At 40.0% G+C, this 21,205-nt stretch overlaps 2 protein-coding genes and 2 long non-coding RNA genes across 5 annotated transcripts in view; 2 read left to right on the top strand and 2 right to left on the bottom strand.

Moving 5' to 3' along the window:
* Positions 1-3,248, top strand: part of LOC144644588 (uncharacterized) — a 10,767-nt gene extending 7,519 nt beyond the window's left edge. The window contains exons 5-7 of one of the 2 annotated variants that reach the window (XR_013569147.1): positions 1,013-1,060; positions 1,765-2,688; positions 2,762-3,248. Coding sequence is in view for 1 of the 2 variants with exons in the window: in XM_078504110.1 (XP_078360236.1) it covers positions 1,013-1,060; positions 1,765-1,943 (227 nt within the window). In the remaining variant the exon portion in view is untranslated. Of the gene's footprint in view, positions 1-1,012; positions 1,061-1,764 lie in introns of both variants that reach the window. The other variant, XM_078504110.1, reaches the window with a different exon arrangement.
* Positions 3,249-11,681: 8,433 nt separating this feature from the next.
* Positions 11,682-12,745, bottom strand: LOC144644591 (uncharacterized). Its single transcript, XR_013569148.1, has 2 exons — positions 12,634-12,745; positions 11,682-12,329 (listed from the first exon to the last, which is right to left on the bottom strand). It is a non-coding gene; the product is annotated as an uncharacterized LOC144644591 (long non-coding RNA).
* Positions 12,746-13,673: 928 nt separating this feature from the next.
* Positions 13,674-18,312, top strand: LOC144644589 (isochorismatase domain-containing protein 1-like). Its single transcript, XM_078504111.1, has 5 exons — positions 13,674-13,827; positions 14,876-14,923; positions 16,689-16,844; positions 17,195-17,311; positions 17,888-18,312. Exons 1-5 carry the CDS (start codon positions 13,705-13,707, stop codon positions 18,032-18,034), a joined length of 591 nt encoding a protein of 196 aa, XP_078360237.1. The 5' UTR covers positions 13,674-13,704; the 3' UTR covers positions 18,035-18,312.
* Positions 18,313-18,888: 576 nt separating this feature from the next.
* LOC144644592 (uncharacterized) lies at positions 18,889-21,161 on the bottom strand. Its single transcript, XR_013569149.1, has 2 exons — positions 20,553-21,161; positions 18,889-20,505 (listed from the first exon to the last, which is right to left on the bottom strand). It is a non-coding gene; the product is annotated as an uncharacterized LOC144644592 (long non-coding RNA).
* Between the last annotated feature and the right edge of the window lie 44 nt (positions 21,162-21,205).

Below are 21,205 nucleotides of genomic sequence, written 5' to 3' on the forward strand. Positions count from 1 at the left end.
ATCAAACTAGCTCTACTTTGTTACAAAGGAACATGTCAAACTTTTTTCATTTTCTTTTTGTTATATGGTTTTGTTCAGTGTCATTGGAAACTATTGCCGTGGAAAATTAAAATCAGTTGCGCCAATTTTGAGACTTACTGTTTGTTGACGCAGACCAGTATTTTGACAATTTTTGCGAAATTTAGTTCCTTTAAACGTATTTTTTTGGCCAAATCGCGAAATTTAAGTCCCACGAAATATGCCCGTTCCATTTTCGCGAAATTAAGTTCCCGCGAAAATAAGTAACAATAAGGTATTTGAACTCTGCAACCCCATTCTCCTTTAATTTTTTCTTGTTTCATCTGACAACAACAACAGCACCCTTTATTTACCCTTTCGGTTGACTTCTTACATAAAACAATAGAGATTTGAAGAGAAAACCGCAAGGGTAACCCGAAATAACCATTAGGTTAAAAATGCCAAGTTGTTAGTTTACAAATTGACCATGCTAGTTCTGGTCGGACACAAACACATACGAAATAACAAAAAGAAAAGTAAAAAGAGAAGCCGAAAATCACACCTGTTAACTATTTCCTTAAATAAATACATATATTTAAATTGAAAAGTGAGAAATATCAGATAACTAATGCATACACCAAATAGTAAGGCATTGCAAAAACAGTGAAAAATCTCTGTTTCAGTTTATCTTTGAATAATGAAATTGAGGAATCTGAATCTAAGTGAAATAGGACCAAACATTACGACTGCAAATAAGCTAACGAAAAATCATTAAAACGTTGGGTAGAAACTTTCCTCAGTGTCAGCAAATGTAGTGTAAGGTAACTTGGGGTAAGGTAAGGTAACGTCTTTATTCTTCGAGGGTAACACAAAATAGCTTTACCAAGCTAACAACAGTGCCTAGTGTCTAGGCAATGTCAACTAACTAGTGCGGCAGAAAACTATACTAAACACGCTTTTACGAAAAATGTACGCAGCTCTCTAACCTGTCACTGCACGGCTTGGTTTACTTTAGAACCAAATTGCACGGAGGCAGTTCTACCTACAATGCCACCCACCACCGGTTTGTACAATGTTTGTTGTGTTCCATCACATAAATAACAATTACTTCTTCCGATCGCGCCAAGTTGGCTATAACTATCAGCTGCCAGTAGACTGTTCACAGTTCTCTATTTTTTTCTATTTTTTTTTCGATCGAAGGGCGCGGGGAAGGAACGGCGGAAGAATTGGACACTAGTGCAAAACGGGAGGCGCGAGGGGGTGGGGGGCGGGTATCGAAAAAATTTTTCTTTCGCTCGCTTCGCTCACCGATTCTCTCGCTTTTTTGAGTTGAAAGATATTAATAGAGAGGCTGTGGACAGTCTAATCGCCAGTGGAGTAATTGTCTTATTAAGAACACCCAACGAATTGCAATATTTGAGCTCCCCGGTTGTTTTCGATGGTGCGTACACCTACCATATTTGTGGTCCATGGTATATGAGCCCATATACCTTGGCCTGTAAACCAATCAAAACTCGGGAATTGCAATATACTATAAACTATGGCTAGTTTTCAATAGTATAGATATATTTTCACCTATTCATTTATTCATTCATAAGTTTGTTTGTTCGTTCGTTCATTCATTCGTTTCATTCGTCCATGCTGTTGATATTGATAAACTATGCCAGCGAACTTTCATCAAATTTCATCATTTACCTTTTGACACTCACAAAAAGGTAATTGTTTCAAAGGAACTTGACTAATTGTTTATTTTCTGAATACTTTCAGCTCAACCACAAACCACCACGGAGCCTACAACGGAACCTGGTTCCACAATGAGCTCTTCGACAAGGAATGTAGAACGCGATGGAAATTATGGAGTGTCACTGGCTGCTGGTTTCCATAATATTTTCGTCTTAGCATCCAGCTTTTTCTCTGTCATCGTTTTAGTGTTCCCAAATGCCTAAGAAATCAAACTTGAATTACTTTTACTTTAACCCAGATCTCACTCTGTCTTACACTAAAAACAAGAGGCCGTAGGTACAAGATTAGAATTAGAATTACATTTAACCCGTCAAGAAGATCTTCTTGTTTTTACGCGAGGTGGCCGCCATTTTGCGCATTTAGCGTTTGTACAAAATTAAGTGTTTGCAAGGGATTAGGAATAATTCTGTTTAAATTACTCTGTGAAATTTTTAAAACCAGTACACTAAAGATATTTGGTGAAATATTTTGCTTATTAAATGTGGGAAGTGTAAATTCGTCGGAAATCAAGTGATAGCGTTGTAAAAAATCCCTACATTTGTCTGTAAGGGACATGGAAAAATTCAAAATTCACTGCGGTTCTCAAATTTGATTTTTTGACCAGACGTTGCGTATTACAGAATTAAAGGGGCTATGTCACGTGGTTTTCGCAGGGTTTTTGGTCTAAATTGTTTTTAAATAAGTGCTAGATAAATTTACCCAGGAAAAACATTGTCTTTGAACATTTAACGGAAGAGATATAACCTTTATTTGTTGCTAGAAATCAATCTTCGGCTATAAAAATCAATTTTTTTTTTAAGGCGAGCGGAAGCAGTTTGAAACCGTTGGCTAACGATTTCAAATTGCAATCCATTTCCATCCGAGTCATCCGCAGCCAAAAGCGCTTTTAAACAGTGTAAGTGCTCTAAAATAGCAATTGTTAATAAAACTGGACCATTATTTTAGACGGTTTTTTAGGTTTTCAACGACACAAATATAGATTTGGGCTGTTCAAAAATCTGTTAAAATCCGCATGTCATAGTCCCTTAAACACGGTCTCTCCCATTTCAAAATGGCGCCCAACGACTCCAGTTCTTGGACTGTTCTACTGCTACCAAGACCAAAATAACACGATGACCACAATCAAGTGCAAGTCATTTTGCAAAAGTTAAAATATATACTTATATTGGAGAGAACTAAATTAATTACTTACTTTGTTAGGGTAAACATGCTATGGGAATACGAAAAGGAAAGCCAGATTGATTGCAACTTAAAAGAAAAGTTTGGTTTTTGTTTCGTTGGAATTCATGCCTTTATTTGCTTTGTAAAACCAAGTTGTAGTAAGTTCTAGCATTTTTAAATATGGAAATATTTAAAATCACACACTTGGGCTCTACTTGGTTGTACTCAGCCGATATTCTGACAATCAATGCTACACGTGCACTTGAGAACCACACAACAAGTATCTATTTTCATTTCAAGATGTACTGTAACGCATTGTCACACTTAAATGACTCTTAAATGAGGGTCTCGATGGGGTAACCGTAGCCGTGCCGAGGCGAAAAATGGAAACCGTAGTCGAAAAATGAACCGAAAATCGGTCAGAAACCACAGTCACTTCCGCCGAGGCCCGGCCTATGAATGGTTTACTAAACAATGAATTACTTACTCGTAACCGATGGAAATAAATCAACCGTAGCCGAAAAAAGCCAAAATTGTAACCGTTAACCGTAAATGATATTAAAATCACTCCATGATCGGTCGTTCAATGTGTGCATTGCCTGTTGTTTAACCATTACTCCTCTCCCCCCCCCCCCGACTTACGCTCAGTTACAATCAGGAAAAGTTAACTGATATAGCACGTACTTTTTGAATAGAGGAATTTTCATTGTTATTTTATGCTGCATCTCTATGGCACACGCGGACATACTAAGATATGGGCGAAAACAATTTCCGCGCATGTGAAGAAGTACAGCAGGATGGAAGTTTCCGTCGCTGTGGGGAGGAAGGAGGGGCAAAAAAAGTAGCCTTAACTGAACTCTCGGGGCATGAACACATATGAGTAAGCCCTGAAGTTGGGAGAGCGAATAAATAATATGCTCAACACCCAAGGGCATTACAAAGGCCTCTAAAAGCAATAGGGCTAATTTATGTAACGTGCGGGGCCATTTCGGTGCGAACATACCAATGACAACACTGAAGGAACTGTTAGCTCGGTCAGACGCCGACCAAGCCGAACCAATCCGGATCCTGAATAAGACTGAAAAGATCGGCGTCGAATCAAATAGAACGGCACAATGGAACGGCCATCCGTCTCCCGCCTGGCTGGCCGAGACGCCGTGGAACGCCGGAGACAGACGCCGACCATGTGCCGATCCAAAAATGATGACGGATGGAATGATTAGGAAGGCCCGGAACGGCCAGAGGCTGAACGAGGGACGGGCGCAATGAGCGGCCAGAAAAGACGGCGTCGAACCGGGCCTATGGAAACAAAATTAACAAGGCGCGATTGCAATACTTTGTTGTGTGTGCTGCTCGGCAACGCCAAATATTGTAAGACATCAATAATGTTGCTACTTGAAAAATGATAATAGCTAGGCAAACAAAATTATATCTGCATAAGAGACATTGCGTTCGCTTGTCATGTGTTCGTTTTTACGCCAGATTATTTTTACCAAGTTAATAGGTTTTATTTTACTTTTAGCGAAAATAGTTTGGAGATTTCTAATATATGTTGAAACAGCAACTAATGGGCCCCTGGTTGGAAATGTAGGAATATCCAGCCACGTAAAGTCTGCTTTCGAGCCTAGTGATTAGTGACCCGGCCTATTATGTTATATAGGCCGGCGCTAATCTCCGGCTACTGTAGCATGAAGCGTCCTAGCTATGAGTTTTCCTGCCCCCACCCCCTGGAGGGGTTGCTGGTCCATCGCAGGGTTACCCCCCCCCCCCCCCAACATTAGATTCGACGGTGCCCATTTAGACTCATTAAGACCCATTTATACACCTGGGCGAAAAAAGGTACTGTGATAGTAGAGTGTTTGCCCAAGAACACAAACAATGACCCCGGCCAGGGCGCCTCAAACTCGAACACTCAATCTGGAGCCCAGAGCACTAACCACAAGCGTGAGCTGCCACCTCTCCCTCCAAAAAATAACCGAAAAAAGAGGAATTGCACTTGTAAGTGTATTTTAAAGTGTATGAGAGGTGAAGGGGAAAGAAAGAAAAACAAAAAAGTGAGAAAGGTCGAATGAACAAGGAGTCAGAACCTCCAAACCGGTTAAAAGCACTTGGGTGCGCCGTGCTCTCACGCAATTCATCCGCTTGTGCCAATGTGCGCCCCATGACACAGCAGCGGGAAAGGCAATCACATATAATTGCATGTAATTATTCCTTAAACACAAGAACCTTTTGAAAGAAACCTTATTTGAAGGGTGGGGGATTTTCGGTTTAGCGATGTATTTTTTAAAAAATTTAAAATAAAAACTAGCGAAAGTAGCAAAGAACAACGGTTCATCGTCTTCACTTTGAACTTGACAATAAATGTTGTCACGAGGACGGCGAAACGTTGTTGTCTGCTTCTTTCGTTGGTTTCCTCAACCGATGTGAGAAATTTGTATGTGTTTTGATTCTTGAGTTTGCCTTCATTATCTACATAGACATCAGATGCCAAAAGGTGTTAATCCTTTAACCCTATTTTTTTTTTTGCAAAACGCGAAGCCCGCAATTTCACTGTCATGTTGTCAAAAATATGAACGGAACAGTGCCAAAGTCGGCACTTTTCAAGCCGTCAAAAAAGCACGATTATTAAAATGACGTGAACACGTGCACTGTTGAGCTTCTGATCAATAATAATGTGCGTGCAATGCCTGAATATTTTTTAACGAAAAATATGTAAAATGATATTGAATTGTTTGTATTCAAATTTCGCAGAATTTGAAACCCAGACGGAAGCTGTCGTGTGACAAATACATGTATTGTGTATTGAACTTTTCTGAACTTGTCTACGAGGAGGTGTGTCCATCAATATAACCGTAATTTATTCGTGCGATATCTGACCTTAAATGTTAAGAACTACGTGCTTCGATATATCCTTGAATAACTGGATTAATTCAAAACATATCATTGAAGAGCAACTATTGTAGCTTTAAAGACTACTCACTGCTACGTTAGGACTACAGGAACGTTTTACTCTACGCTTGCCGTATTTGTTGATGACCGTACACACACATCCGTACTGTCATGTAACAACGCATTATGCCGTCGGACTACTTCGCTCCGTTGATAGCTACTTTATTCTTTGTAACTGCCACCCTAGCTGGAATTTATCTTTATTGTTGTTACTTCAGAACAAGCAAGGAAGAAAATGATCAAAATACGTCGACGGACAAAGCCCATCGCGGTCACGAAGAGGAGAGAAATGTCGGAATACTGACAACAAACTTTTACAACATGTATCCTTTTTCGATGTCGCTCCCTACGAGGGACTTGTATGGTAATGTGAACGTCGGTTTTACGAGCTCGCCGCCAAATACGCCGTCTGCCTTTGAGGAAAAACCCGCAAAAGTCTTTGTAATTCCCTTTGAAGAGAAGGCTTTGAAGGAAGCAGCCCGTGATCGACCGTTGTTTTGTAAAAGTACAAGTCACGATGCAAAGAGGGTCAGCTTGCATTGTCAGCTTCAGGTCATTCAAGAAGTAAACGAGGAGGAAATATTGGACGAGGAAGAAGGTAAAGTCGGCGAGTGAAAGCGATCATCGGTGAAAAGGGAACTATAAATCAATTGCTTTAGAGACGCAAGACTTTTAAAATCCCGACGTATTTGTGCGTTAAAACAAACTTCTATCCCGACCTACAATAACATCAGCTAACAGGGTTTTACACTAGTGATGCATCACCCTTTACGCAAATCAGCCAAAAGAGTGTCTGCTGCTAGCTGGCAGTATTAAACTTGCATTTTTTTTCTACGGATTCTGCGATTTGTTCGCATCAGATAAGGATTCAGAACTCACGCGGTTCGCGAAGTGGAATTCATGACGCGCGAGCCGTAACATCTATTGTCCTTGAGTTGCGCGAAACGAGCAAGAGCTGAAACGTAATAAGGATAGGGAGGGCGAGGAATGGAAATTGTGTCATTTCAGAAATGATTCAGTGTAGAGCTGGAAATATGGTCTTATGTTATAATGTCAATTTGGTTTGAATAGAATTACCATAAGAGATTTGCCTCGTGATTGCTCGTTTGGTAAAACTTTCGTTTCTGTTTTGTTTATTTTCATTTCAAACGCGACTACCAATATAACGCCAAAAAAAACAACTGTTGTTTTGTACCTGACAAAGAAAGGGAGCAGCGAACATGAACATAAATAGCGATATATATTGAATTTCCACGAGGCTCAAATAAATATCGCAAGGCTAAAAATATAAAAAGAGCCGCGGCCGGAAGAGCCAAAATATTGGCGAAATCAAATCAACATCACAACATTGCAGAATTCACACGCTTTAATATAAAACGTAATTATTTACAGTATAAGATATTAAAGATTCGATAAAGATCTGTTTAACATTACTTGCCCTGTTTTTCGGAGGGGGAAGGGGGGGGTTGTGGACTCCCATTCGAAAGGGACGGGATCGGGAGGAGAGACCAATCTGGGCGTGGCTCGAAAGCGTTAATTTGATACCCCTTATTTCATGCCTGAGTCGGCTAAAGACTTGCAGACAATCCCCGGTATGAGGATTTTGTGACACGTCCGGCTGCAACGCAGGCTAGAAAAATATGGCGACTCCTGAACACTCTTGGTGGGAACTCGTATTACACCCGTTAGGGCGATGATGACAAGCTTCCCCGCCAATTTCATATCGGAGTCCCCCGCCACCCCCCCCTCCACGGGCCTGTTTCCTTTAGAATCTATTTTGTTTACAAAAGGATCACGCAGCTGGACAAATATAAATTTCTTATGCAGTCACGTAGTTAGCGATGTGCAACGCTTATAAAAAAGTTCCAAAATATTTCAGTTAAGCAAAAGCTGCTGTAAGGGAAGTCCTAAATCTGTTAAATCTTTTAAATCCTTGTAAATCCGTAAGAGCGATAAAAAATCTATGTTCTCTCCATACTATCGATGAATTGCCAGTGACTGAATTATAATTATAAGAAAACTATACAGAATAAATGTATGGAAATCAGCAGAAAAAATTCATATTTTTAGAATCCGTTAAATTTTTGTCGCTTCGGGTTCTTCTGTATTCGCTTCTTCCTCGTTCTCTTCTTCTGCTTCTGTGATGACCTGGAGCTTGCACGGTGACCTCACTGCTTTGTCATAACTCGTGCTTCTACAAACGCGTTTTTTCTCGGGTAGCTTACAATGCACTTCTGCAACATAACACGGTGAAGTCCAGTTCCTTTCACTTTCCATCTCAATCGCACATGGAGTGTCGCTGAACTCGCACGGGGCAGGCCCCATGTAAAACAGGAAAGGATTGCTATGTAAACTGTAGGAAGAAAATTGTCCTGACTTGCCATGAGCCCCGTAGCTGCGTTTGAAACTACTGTTTCTGCTTTGTCCGCCTGATTTGTTTTGGTGTTTACGCTTTTTAAAATAACAGCAATAAAGACAGATGCCCGCTATAGCGGTAGAAACGAAAAACCATCCAGCAATAATCGGTATGAGATGGTCGGGAATATCACCCATTGTTCTTTACGTAGCAAGTGCAGGAACAATTTCAGATCGAATATCTGGCAATCTTCGTAGTTAATGCCTCCAAAAATCGACGAAAACTGTTGAGTATCACCCACAGAGCATGCATCTAATACATAAAGTTGATTTCTCCGACTAAACACGACGCAAATTCCGCGAAGTTTGCCTGTGCATTAAAATACGTGCCAGACTGTACCATTTGTTTACTCTCAATACAAAACTTTCGTGACTAGACATGCCCGCGTCGTTAAGTGATCTTAACAAGGTCGTTCTATTTTACTCCGTGAAGAAAGCATTTAATCTGTCTTTACTGACTTACTCCCGGGACTTACTTAATCATTTCCGAGAGGACTTCTTTACTAGTTCTTATTAGTAATTTATTCGCCAATTCGTGATTTATTTTCTTGGTTACAACGATCGCGTGACAATGGACGATCGCGTGCTGTTTCAACGCTTAATTTGCAAGCACAGTCGGGTTCTCGGGTTTGTCACGCAACATTACCAAAACGTCCAACACCCATCTGACACATGAACGAGTATTCCCTCAAGGTGGTAGGGAAGTACTCTTAAGCCATTCTTGTTCAATACCATAGTCCACCAGATGTTCAAGATAGGTTCTCCTTTATAGCTTCTACTCAGCTAAAAACAATGTCTGTTAAATTTTGGCAGGGGAGTAACAGGATCTGAAGTGGCACCATGAAAAGGTTTCCTTTAAAAACGTGGTTATCTATCATGGTTTATCAGTTATGATGTAAATGCCCATCTACTGATCCTAAATCATGTGACAGCTAAACAAGAAATATAATCCAAATGATTAAAAAAACAATGGTCAAGTAAAAACGTTGTTTAACTAGTGGGCTGACATGCAATGTGGAACAATCGGGATTTAGTGAATCGGGCGACCCAATTTGCCGAAACCACTCGTTTTTAAAATTGATCCCTGAAAAAAACCGCCAATATAGAGGTCGCAGCAAATGCAAAGAAGGTGACACTTAACTCTTTTAGGCCCCGGCCGTACGGGGCCAGACCAGGATGACCCTGAGAAGGGCGGGATGGGACACAAGTGCCCGCGACGAGCGACCCAGAGCGGAGGGAAGAACGGAACATGGACACCAGGGAGCGGGCGGGCGGGGCCCGGAGACGGGGACGAGACGAGGCGACCGAACACCCAACAGAAAAAGGAGGAGCCGAGACCGACGGGCCAGCCCGGTCAACCGGGATCATGAAGAGGCCCTTAATGTTCTTTGTAAATACACCGCGAAATCAAGATGTATATTTCCGATCACGTATGCCTTGAAATTGATAGCGTTCGTATCAAATATCAAGCACGTTCAGAGATCTCTCGTTGAGCTGAATTGAGAACGATGCTACCTGAATTCGCTTCCCCTCTCATCGGCGTTTTAGTCTTTACTTTCGCGATGGTGGCTATTTTGCTTTACTTTTGCTTGCGTAAAAACCGCAAAGGAGGGCATAAGCCTGGCGAAAGCGTCAACTCGGTGGCAACATATCTGGATTATAACCCGTATTGCAACTATACTATTTGTGGAGGAGCTTACTACAGCTACTGTACTACAGACCTTGGCACCTCGAACACCGCTAAAGATGTAATTGTTTCGATAGCGCCGCCTGGACACCAGCGTGTAATATTTCCTCAGAAGAATCCAGTGAACTTTGCGAGAAAACATGCAAGCCGGAAGTTGTAGAATAGCCTTCGTCCGTTCGGCTCTCTCTAAAAGTATTCAGGATAGCGGACAAAATCAACAAGGCAGACGTAAAAGCAAAGCTGGAGGAATGTACCTTTGTACAAACAATGCGTAAAAAAGTTCGTCTACGTCGTCCATCTTGAGAATAGAGAAACAACACTGAGTCCGGATTAAGAAGATGATACGAGCCTTAAAACGGGAAAAAGTAAACTTGTTTTCTCGTCACGTTCAGCCGGGGAAAAACCGTAGTAAAATAGTGGAAACCCGATTTCTTGAACAAGAATGACTCGGGGGCTTGCTGTAGGCGTCAGAGAGTAATTTGTAACACTTTTTCAGAGTAACACTAATTTTGTGCTAAGATAGTCGTGACTGAGTAAGCCCCTTCAACGGTTTGTAGACAATAATAGCGTTTTGTACTTGTAGTGGTGCAAAGTTGAGTTTTTCCTTCAGCATGCTACGTGAATTATTGGAATAAGTTTTGGAAGCTCCTGGTATAGAATTGTTACCTGAATGGTCATCACCTGGATCTAAGTCTCGAAATTTCGGATCTTTTAAAATGAGGTTTCGAAACCCCTTATTGTTCGAAGTTGACCTTTTAAAGCTTCGTACGTTATGTCCTCCAGAGAATTGTTTCTTTATCTGTCTGAAAAGCATTTTAAAGCATTTTTGCAGAATTTAAAAGATTTTTCCTCATATTATACCCAAACTGAGCCGACATATCGCGAAATAAAATACTAAATTTAAAAGCACCTATCTTATACCGCCAATCTGGGCCGATCTAATGAAACACAGGATACTGAATTTAAAAGCTTTTTCCTTATCTTATACTCGTACTGAGCCAAGCTTTTGCAAACGAAGTAACAGAGGCTACTAATGATTCAAACGCGCATTCCTTATCTCATACCCAAATAGTCCAGTTCGGGCCCTCTCGCTGTCATGCAACGCTTGCGTGACTTACCGGTATGTACCCAAACTGAGCCGAAGGACGCTTCGATATAGCTGTGAAAATCTCTGAATTATGAAGGACTCAGATAAATTGTCCACGCTAAGAAGCTCCCTCGGGTATATGCCCATCTTACTGCTAACGAAAAAATATTCCGGTTATACCCCACCCCCGCCTCCCGATACAAGCCCTTCCAATGATCCAACTTTTCCATATTTCATAATGTAACTTTAATAATAACGTCAGTTCTTCAGTTAGAAATACATTTGCAGTTAGAGTACAGATCAACACGTTTAGCACTACGTTTGATCGAAGTGAAGTCTTTACGGTATTTCCTCAAATATATAAAGTCTTATCGTTTCTTGCCAGCCTTTTTTACAAAAAGTATTTTTTGCCGCTTATAAGCCTCACTGAATATAAACAATTTAAAACTTCCTCAGTTGTGAACCCACCATGGCCAAAAACCACAACAGAGTTTATAAACCCAAGAAACCCAATACTTATTTATAGGGTATGGCTCTCGTTCTGTTCTCTACAAAGTCACGTACTCCTTAATGACGTAATGTACACATCCGAGATCAACCCACGCGTTCGTGACAGAAGTCACGTGAAACAACTTGAGTTCATTTCAGGGTTATTGTAAACAGACAGTAAAAGTGATTAAATCGACTTGCAAACAATGGAGAATTACTTTCTTTTTCTTGCCCCGTTTATCGCAGTTGTGTTCTTCGTGATTCTTGGAGTTTTTGTCTACTGCTTCTATGTCAAGTCCTGCGACCGCGGAGAAGTCAGAGAGGAAAATATCGTCGAACAAACAGGGCAGTTTAATGACGCAGTCGAGGATTTCGTTGAGAGAAAGAGATCACACAGTGCAGTGAATGACTATTTCGTCGTTGTACATCTTTGACAACAGTGACACTGGTACCATAGATCAGCTCTGGAAAATTCACATCATTTACGATCCATAACAATTCTTGTTGTGCTTGGACAGTACAGGTTCAATCGTAATAACAGAGTCGCTATTGTGAACTTCAAGTGCACGATTGACTATTAAAATGGAGCGATTGTTTTAACGATGCCCGGGAAATGACATATCCCCATCGTACATGCGGATAAGTTCGGAAAGGAATTAAAATTGAAAATCATGGATGTGCGGCCACGAAATGAATAAAAGAGTGGCCTACAAAATTACACATTTGCTGCGAGAACAGACTTGAACGTGCAGTGACATACTAATATATTTGATATTCAGTCATGTATATATTTAGGGTGCGCTGGAAATCCAAATCCGGACTGATCCAAACGGAGCGCACCATCCGAAAATGGATCTGACTGACAGATCCACCTCGAGTGGAACCAGAGAATCGAAGAGATCCGGGGAAAGGACGAGCCGGGCTCAGGCGCCACCTCAAGGTTAGGAACAATCACGAAGGAGCAGGGAACGGAACGCCCGGCGCGCCAGATCATCTCGCTCCAAATGCCGCACTGCACGCAGAGATCGACGATGGAGGAACGACGTTGTGTGCATGTACGGCGGCGGAGGAGATCGATGATCTTTTGTTTCCCAAAGAAACGCACCCTTAGATCAATGATGATAATGTAACATTTTCGGAAGATTATGGTAAAATTAGCTATATTCCCAAATTGAAGAGCTTATCTTGAATTGCTTTGAATAGAAGCAAAGGAAACTCTTTACATGTAAATTTATCACACTTTTGAGGTTCCATTAAAGTTTTTGCTCAAGCTCAGCATAACCTATCTTACTTGCAAACCAGGAAACGTTTTGTCGCGGAAGCAAAATTGTTTTCTTGGTGTGTGACAAACAAGGAAACACTCATTACGGAAGCAAAGTGTTTCTGAAAAAAAAAACAACAACAACAGAATTATGTTTCAGAAAAAAATCAGAATTATGTTTCGGCAACAATGCTTCTGGAATTGATCATCAGGTCATATAAGGTCTTTCACAAAATTCAGTTGGTTTCATGATACGCCGGTTTCGCAAGCCCCTGGGGAGGGGGGACTCCTATATGAAACGGACGGGGATGCTCGTCGGAAATTTTGAAAAAAAAAAACCCTAAAAGAGACCAATCTGGGTGTGGCTCAAGCTTTTCTTGACCCCTAAAAGATACCAAAAAACTAAGAATAGAATTTATATTTGTATATTCCTTCGTGTGCAACCCTAAAAGAGATCATTATGGCTAAAAATATTTGCGTTTTGCCCGGAACACCCTAAGCGAGACCACATTTACACCTGACTCGTCCCCAGACGTCTTTTGAGTCCGTCTTGAGTCGACTGCTCAACACGGAGGGAATCATCCTTCGCTTCTTGCAATTTTCGCATAAGATACGACTGGGGACGAGTCAGCATTTACACCCCTAAGCGAGACGACGAGGACGAGTATCCCCGTCACTTTCATATGCGAGTCCGCCCCCGGGGTCGCAAGCAAGCTGGTTTTGCACTAAGAAGAAATAAGAACTTCGAATGTGAGATATTAGTGAGAACATTTTAAAGCGATATTGATAAAAAATAAAAATCAGTTCGTTCGAAGTCGATCTTGAAGATTCCGGCGCGTTGTTTACGTATTGCGTGACGTGATGTTATCCCCTGAAAAGGCCTGAAACTAGTTTCTTTCTTTTCGTTCCTCCAAAATGGCGGCCAAACTTGGAAGGCTTGCAGTGAACAACACGGCATTTTTGTTGTGCGATATTCAGGAGAAATTCCGTCCATCTATTAAATACTTTCCTGAGATTATCAAAGTTGCTCAAAGAATGGTAAGTTGCCTTAGATAAACAATTTGGAAAAAAATATACAAGTTCAATCCCTTCACCGTACGGTCAGCCTTTCTGTTTTTTAATTTGTTCGTATTTATACAATTTGCTGATCAGATCCACCAGGATCCGGTTCTTTGTATTGTCCGTTGGCCCTTTCTCAAGTTAAAAGTGTATTTTAAAAAGCAGTTTTACTGTATAGAAACCCTAGCTCGCAGATTGCGAAATTTCGTTTAGCTACCTATCAAAGCTTGTATTGATAAAAGATGTAAGAGCCATAGTGACTTGGCTGCCTCGAAAATACAAGGTTTTCTCACACTTAACACTTAAGCACCTAGGAGTTATCTGCAACTGCTGGGCTAAGACCGGGAATTTGAATCAGTTGTTCACTCAAATCCCTTGAGTATGCCCCCCCCCCCCCACCTCCAGCTTGATAGGTTCATTATATTATAGGCTTCAGTTTATATCCTCCATTCGGATTCTGTCCTCATGAACTGAACTGGTACACAAAGACTGAAACAAAAAATCAAGCAATGCACTATAGAAAAACAGTGATTATTGAAAAGAGTAATTGATGATAGATTTCCATAATGCTGCAGGGGCAGATCTAAGGGGAGGGTACAAGGGGTGCACATCCCCCCCCCCCGAGATGACCTGCGGCTTTGTATTTGCTGTTAAAATATGTTTACATCACCAGTCAGCTACGCCATTCCTTAGTGTTGAACACCTTCCTAAGAAAAATCCTTGATGTGCACCCCCCTCCTAAGCAAAAAATCCTTGATGCGCACCCCCCTCCTAAGCAAAAAATCCTTGATGTGCACCCCCCCTCCTAAGCAAAAAATCCTGGATCCATCCCTGTGTTATGAAGATGGATGCCTGTCAGTTTCAAAATATTCCTTTCAGATAATGTTGAAAATATTTAAGAAAGGTATGGCAATGTACAGATTATGTACCGGCCAGAATCAGTAACAGAAATGTCAAACATAATTTCTCAGTTGAGACCCAGACATGCATTATAAGTGAAAATATCAACTTTTATTTTCATTTTTAGGCAGCTGCAGCCAACATCTTGAAAATTCCAGTCATTGCAACTGAACAGGTATCAAAAAAAACATTCAAACATTTAGTGATAAACCATGCATTTCTTTGATTTAGGTCCTAGGAGGTACTTATCAATATATTTGTTTTAGGAGGGTTGCATGTATTTTTTCGTGCAAACCTGGGGCCCTCGATTCCGTCGGTTTGGTATTTAGGTGTGTTTTTTTTTGGGGGGGGAAGAAAAAAGGAGAAGAAGAAAAAAAACCAAGAAGAAAGAAGAAAAAAAAACAAAATCAATATCATATGTGCAGGCGCCAACAAACCCCCACACCAGGGGGGGGGCGAGCGCCCCCCCCCCCCCCCCCCCCCCCCCCCCCCCCTGAAAGGGATGGGGATGCTTGTTGTCTCACTGAGGGTTGTAAATATGGATTTTGGTCTTAGGGTGCTCAGGACAGAATACCAATATTTTAAGCCATCAAGATCTTGTTTTGGGCAGCACATTAAAAAAGAAAGTTATAAAAACAGTGCTGCCATGCTGTTTTGGCAGTCTAGACTGGTCAGGCCTGAAAAATGGTATCTTTTAGATGTCAAAAAAGCTAGAGTCACGTCCAGATCAGTCTCCTTTAGGGGCTTAATATATTATTAAAATTTTCTGACAAACATCCTGCCCCTTTCATATGGGAGAGAACCCTGGGCATTCAGACATTCATGGAAAGAAGTCCTGGGCTATTATTAGTCTTTACTGTAGACTTTTTCTGGAGCTTATTTATTTTCATGGGGAGGAAGGAAGGGAGGAATTGGTATAAACATGGATACTGGGGCGGATCCAAGGCTGGTTTGGGTGGTTCGGTCGAACCCCTAAACTGGAAGAAAAAACATTCCAACACGAGCGGTTTCTGACGAAAAAACATAAGTGAGCGAAACAAAATGCCAGTCTATTTTTTTTTTTACATAAGCGCTTCCTTCCATTGATGCGGGCACAAATGTCAGCTCTCCCAAGCCCACAGACTCTTGACATTGAACATGATCGTTGGATGAGAAAATGGCAATCAGTGACGGACAAACCAGACGCGCTTCAACCTGCCTTACAGCTTCGAAGAAACTCAATTACTTTTGTTCAAATTTCCCTTAGGTTAACAATTGACAACTTTATTGATTACAAATTCTGTCCATCTACATGCTCGTGATCCAGAAATCTTTCCGAACATCCACCTGTTGTTGCGAATTGCATAATTCCACTCAAGCAGCACTTTAAAACTTGTCAAGCGTTACCTTCAGTCCAGGATGACAACCGAGAGACTCCTCCTGACCAATGATATTCATTATGAAAAGCCTGTCGATACGATGATATAGTTCCGAAATAGCTGAACAACAACCTCTAGAGTTACTCGTTAATCTCATTTTTGAGGAATCTTAAGTGTGACTAGAACACATTAAATAGCGAAGACAAATATATTACAGTATTTTAGTTTCATTTTGTAGGTGTCAGTTGATTTTGTAAAGACTTAAACGTAGTCCTTGTTTAATAAAATAGCTTTAAAAATTGATGGTTTGTTGAGGTATAAACCGTCCACAATCATCCCTCAAAACGCTGGAAATCGCATTTCCGAGGACTTAAATTTCAATTTCTCGGGGGAGCATGCCCCCAGACCCCCCCAGATGGGTCCGCCTTCGGCGGTCCATTTGTTCGAACCCCCCTTCTCGAAATCCTGGATCCGCCCCAGGGATACATGTATTATACTGGTATTTAAAAGAAACTTTACCTTTGAACTTTTACAGGGTGGTTATTCTGAAATTTGAGACCATACAGTGCAATTTTCTTTTAGTATCCAAAAGGGCTTGGCAGCACAGTGGAGGAAATTGATACAAGCTCTTTTAAGGAACGGATATTTCCAAAGACCAAGTTTTCCATGGTTATCCCTGAAGTAGAAGAACAACTGAAGCAGTTGAAAGTTGAAAATGTGGTGTTGATGGGAATTGAGGTATCTAAATAATGAACAAATTTTAAAAATATCACTCATAAGATAGATCAACAACTTTTCTCATAATTAATTTTTTTATGTAATCAGCTCCAAAAGTGGACCAGTACTTACTTATTTGTGATACAGGGTGCAGAAAATGAACAAAAAAATGTTTTCTTATAAAATATAAAATATAAATATTAAATTATTAAATTAATCAACATCATTTTTTTACCAATTTTATTCAGAAATTTTCTTACAAAAATTGTTGGTTTCAATTGTTAGATTTACAATCACTAATAAATACAAATTTTATTAGTTTTGAAGCCTACGTAGAAATTCACAGACGACAAATTATGTTTATTTGACAGACTCAAGTATGTGTGCTTCAAACAACAATGGATTTGCTGGAAAGGAATTACACTGTTCATGTGCTGGCTGATGGCGTCTCATCACGCACTATGGTTGAAAGAATGTTCGCACTTGAGGTAGAAAGTGTTAATTTTATAACGTGAATGACATTTTTTAGTCCCCTTCACAATTTTTTTGAACATCATGCTGGTTCTGGCTGGTCAAATGAAACTTTCATTCCTTTCTTTTTGCTTTGTTGGTAACAACTTTTCCTTACCAAATGGCTAAAATATGTGACATTATAAAGTCTGCATATGAACCTAGTGACCCATCAGGCCAAGGCTTATCCCAGTTTCAGTAGCATGAAGCGACTAGGAGTATTTCTACTCCCCCCCAAGATGGTATGCGAGTCCATTGCAGGGTTATCCCCCAGAATTAAATTCACCAGTACCCATTTATACACCTGGGTGGAGAGAGGCACTGTGAGAGTAAAGTGTCTTGCCCAAGAACACAACACCATGACCGTGGCCAGGGCTTGAACCATGGACCACTTGTTCCAGAGTCCAGTGCATTATCTATTAGGCTGCTGCGCCTCCCACTAACATGACAGTATAGTTCTCAGAAAAACCACAGTCAAGATTGCTAATTAATTCTTGAACTTTTAAGTCTATTGGAAATCAAGTGCATTAATTTAACTTCATTGTTTGTTTCAGCGTATTCGTCAAATTGGTGGTTTTGTAACAACTAGTGAATGCACCCTCTTCATGCTTATGGGTGATTCTAAACACCTCAACTTTAGAGAGGTGCAAGCCTTAGTGAAGACAGCGGCACCAGACTCTGGTTTACTGTCCAAGTGTTAATGACAAACAAAAAGCTTTTATACTGTGGCATTGAACTAAGGGAACTCTCAAAGCTTTCAGGACTGCCGAGTAGAGAAACGTGATTGCAGATGCACAACTACATGACAATGATTAACCCACAGAGACAAACCTTTAACAATGTTCTTGCATGCAATGCACCTAACAATCTACAAGAATTGATTTAACAATCTGTAGGATTCAAGTAACATAATGGAAATGTGGGACAACTTGTATGATTTCCATGTTATAATTATTATAGTAATAAATTTAAGTTTTCATTTTGTTTGATGGTCATGAACTTTAGCGAGTGAGAAACTGAGTGAGCAAGGGAGCGAGCAGGTGGGCCAGTATGTGGGTGGTTAAGCAAGTGAGAGGTTAAGTTAAATAAGAGGGGGGTGGGGTGGGTTGGGTGTGTTGATCACGTGGGTGGGGTGGGTGAGCTGCACACTGTTTGGCCTGTATGCACTAGCCTAGCCAAAGCACACTTTGAAAGAAATACTAAAAACAACTTTCTTGCTTGGCAAAATAAAATTTAATGGTCCTCAATGTACAAGTTACAACACGAACCTAACTGCAATACATTAATATTTGATTACAAAATAAAATTTATTATATCTACGTATTGTATCTATGATGATTATTTTAAAAAACATTCCATGCTGCCAGTTTTAAGCCTCAATTTATTAGTCTGAATGGTACTTTAATATTTGTCTCTTTTTACACCCTTATTCTTTTGCTGCTTGAGAGATTTTTACAAGATTTGGACCTGAGAAATTCCAAACTGATGACCTGCGCTACAATGACATGTGCTGTGTTCACTGATTGACTGTAACTCCTGAACAAATTTATTCAATAATGAGCAACAACCAAGCAGACACCAAACAACTCTGTAGAGCTATGGCACCAAATGAATATAGAATTTGTGTCCAATTTAATCTCAGATGTTGTAAGAATCCTATGAACTGAGCATGCAAAGACATAAGGATGTCAAAGCCTCAGGGCCAAAATATCTTTCGGTTACAATTCTGTGGAATTGGTGTTTGCAACAAACAGCCACATGGTACAAAATCTGGATGGCGAATGAATGCAACAGCCTAAAAAACAAAGCGACTTAGCCACTCAAGCTTGACGGTTCTTTGTTTGTATGTCCCATATGTGCATAGCTTGCCATCCTGGATGGTAGATTTTAAGGCCATTATTTTGTTGCAAAAGGCCTGTTCCACATCACAGTGCAATTCTACCACTAGTCAGTAAATTGTTGTATACTTTTACTGAATGGTCTATTCTGATCAAAGCAAATTTGAGTGCTAAATAAAATGTCAGTCCTCTTTATTGGTGGCCAGCAAAAAGAAATTATTTGTTGCTTGTTACAAAGTATAACTAACATCGAAGCAATGAAAATAAAATGACAGAAACTCTCTATGGGCATAAATTATGGAAATTACCCAAAGTAGGCCTCAAATTAAGAGCTGCTGTGCTATGCTTTTCTTGGTTGCACTACAGCTAATCTCCTTCCCAAAGGCTGCAATACTTTTGTTTGGCACCAACATCATGGTCTCTGGCAACACTTTTTTTTTTCAAAAATCTGATTGACACTGACAAAGAAAAACAAGAAAAATGAAAGGTCTGCAGAGACTCAAAATTTGCATCTAACCAGACCTTGTCATCTTCGGCTGAAAACACCACAGTTGTCCTATCTTGGAGGAAAAACTTCTACTGTGACCACACAACTGAGGGCTGGTTGCCGATATTAAATAACTCCAGTCTGTTTTAATGCGTCCTATTTCTAAACACCATTTAAATAATTTTAATTATCATTAATAACAATAATATACAATAACTTAAACACAGTTTTCAGAATAGTTTAATTTAGAAAGTACTGACCAAATCCTAATACCTGTAAAAACTTAAAGTGTATGTTAAATAAGATACATGCTTGCATATATAGTTCTGTATAGTTTTTTTTATATAGTTGTTCTAAAGTGTCTTGCTGCTTACCGAAGGTTTACAGACTTGTGTGCACTTCTCAAAAAATATATCATGCAAACTCTAAGATTCAAATTTCAACTAATGGTTGCGGGGACCTGCCCATTTTCTGCTGTCACCAAACATCTTAGCTCCTGCTCAGCAAACAGAAGTTCACCTCAATGGGTTCAAAAGGTCATGTCTGTGGGTTGCGATTAGTAGATTTCCATCTATCACCATAATTATTGTAGACAGCAGTACAAAACATAGTTATTGTTAATTAATTGCAAACACCCTTTGCTACACAGAGGAGCAAAGGATGAGAGGAGTTGGGTTTCTAAACCTCAGAGCTGGCATGATCTCGAAAAGTGCAGTAAAAGCTTTTATAGCAAAAAGGCAAGTGTTTGCTTTCTTTGTGTTGATTTTCAATTTTTTTAACCTTGGTTTTATGAAACATGTTCTGTTTGTTATGTGAACAGGGTATGTAAGAAGTGTCATCAAAATGACTATACTACTGACTTGTCCCCCCCCCCCCTATATTCAGTAAGGAGACTCCTGAGGTCCAGGTTACATGCAAGATCAGCCAGGCATCTGATGAAAAAAACTTAAGGATCATCAAAGTACTGACCTTTTGCATGCAAAATATTTCCTAACCAAACTTCTTTACCTTAAAAATTCAATGCACCATTAAGTAAAATACATAAGTTAACACATGTACCATATCAGTGACTACTTCCAACAGACTTTTGCTAAAAAATATCTATCATGGTGATTTGATAATACCAAGCTTGTTGTGCATGTGGTTGGAAATAAAACACTTCCCAGTTTTTAGTTTTGGGCTGGGAAATGGGTCATAGGATTTCTTTAACTTACTATCCAGACCTTCAATACTCTGTTCAAACTGTGAAATTTATATATACATGAAGTGTAACTGTATTCTAGTTTACAGGTATTTGTACACAAGTTTATAAACAGGAAAGAAGAGCTAGAATGGATTTACAACCTAGATTTTCACATCAGGAAAACTTGGAAAAGTGGATCAGCATGAGCTGCAATGATTGACTTACATGTACATGTAATCCCTCATTGTCATTGGTGGTTTGTCCAGATCCCTTTGTAAAACGTTTTGAGTGCAATATATAGGAAAAGCTTTTTTTCATAAAATCACTTAATAGTAGTAGTAATATAGAGAATATAGAAATAAAA

The sequence above is a fragment of the Oculina patagonica genome, chromosome 2 (assembly GCF_052425735.1).
Source record: "Oculina patagonica isolate OP01 chromosome 2, crgOcupat, whole genome shotgun sequence".
In the NCBI taxonomy this organism is placed as follows: Eukaryota; Metazoa; Cnidaria; class Anthozoa; order Scleractinia; family Oculinidae; genus Oculina; species Oculina patagonica.

What these genes read in the sequence shown, in the direction of transcription:
- LOC144644589 (XM_078504111.1), top strand. Translation starts at nt 13,705, where the DNA reads ATGGCGGCCAAACTTGGAAGGCTTGCAGTGAACAACACGGCATTTTTG. An exon ending in CAGTCATTGCAACTGAACAG is followed by an intron (nt 14,924 to 16,688) that starts GTATCAAAAAAA and finishes ATTTTCTTTTAG; the next exon opens with TATCCAAAAGGGCTTGGCAG. An exon ending in AAAGAATGTTCGCACTTGAG is followed by an intron (nt 17,312 to 17,887) that starts GTAGAAAGTGTT and finishes TGTTTGTTTCAG; the next exon opens with CGTATTCGTCAAATTGGTGG.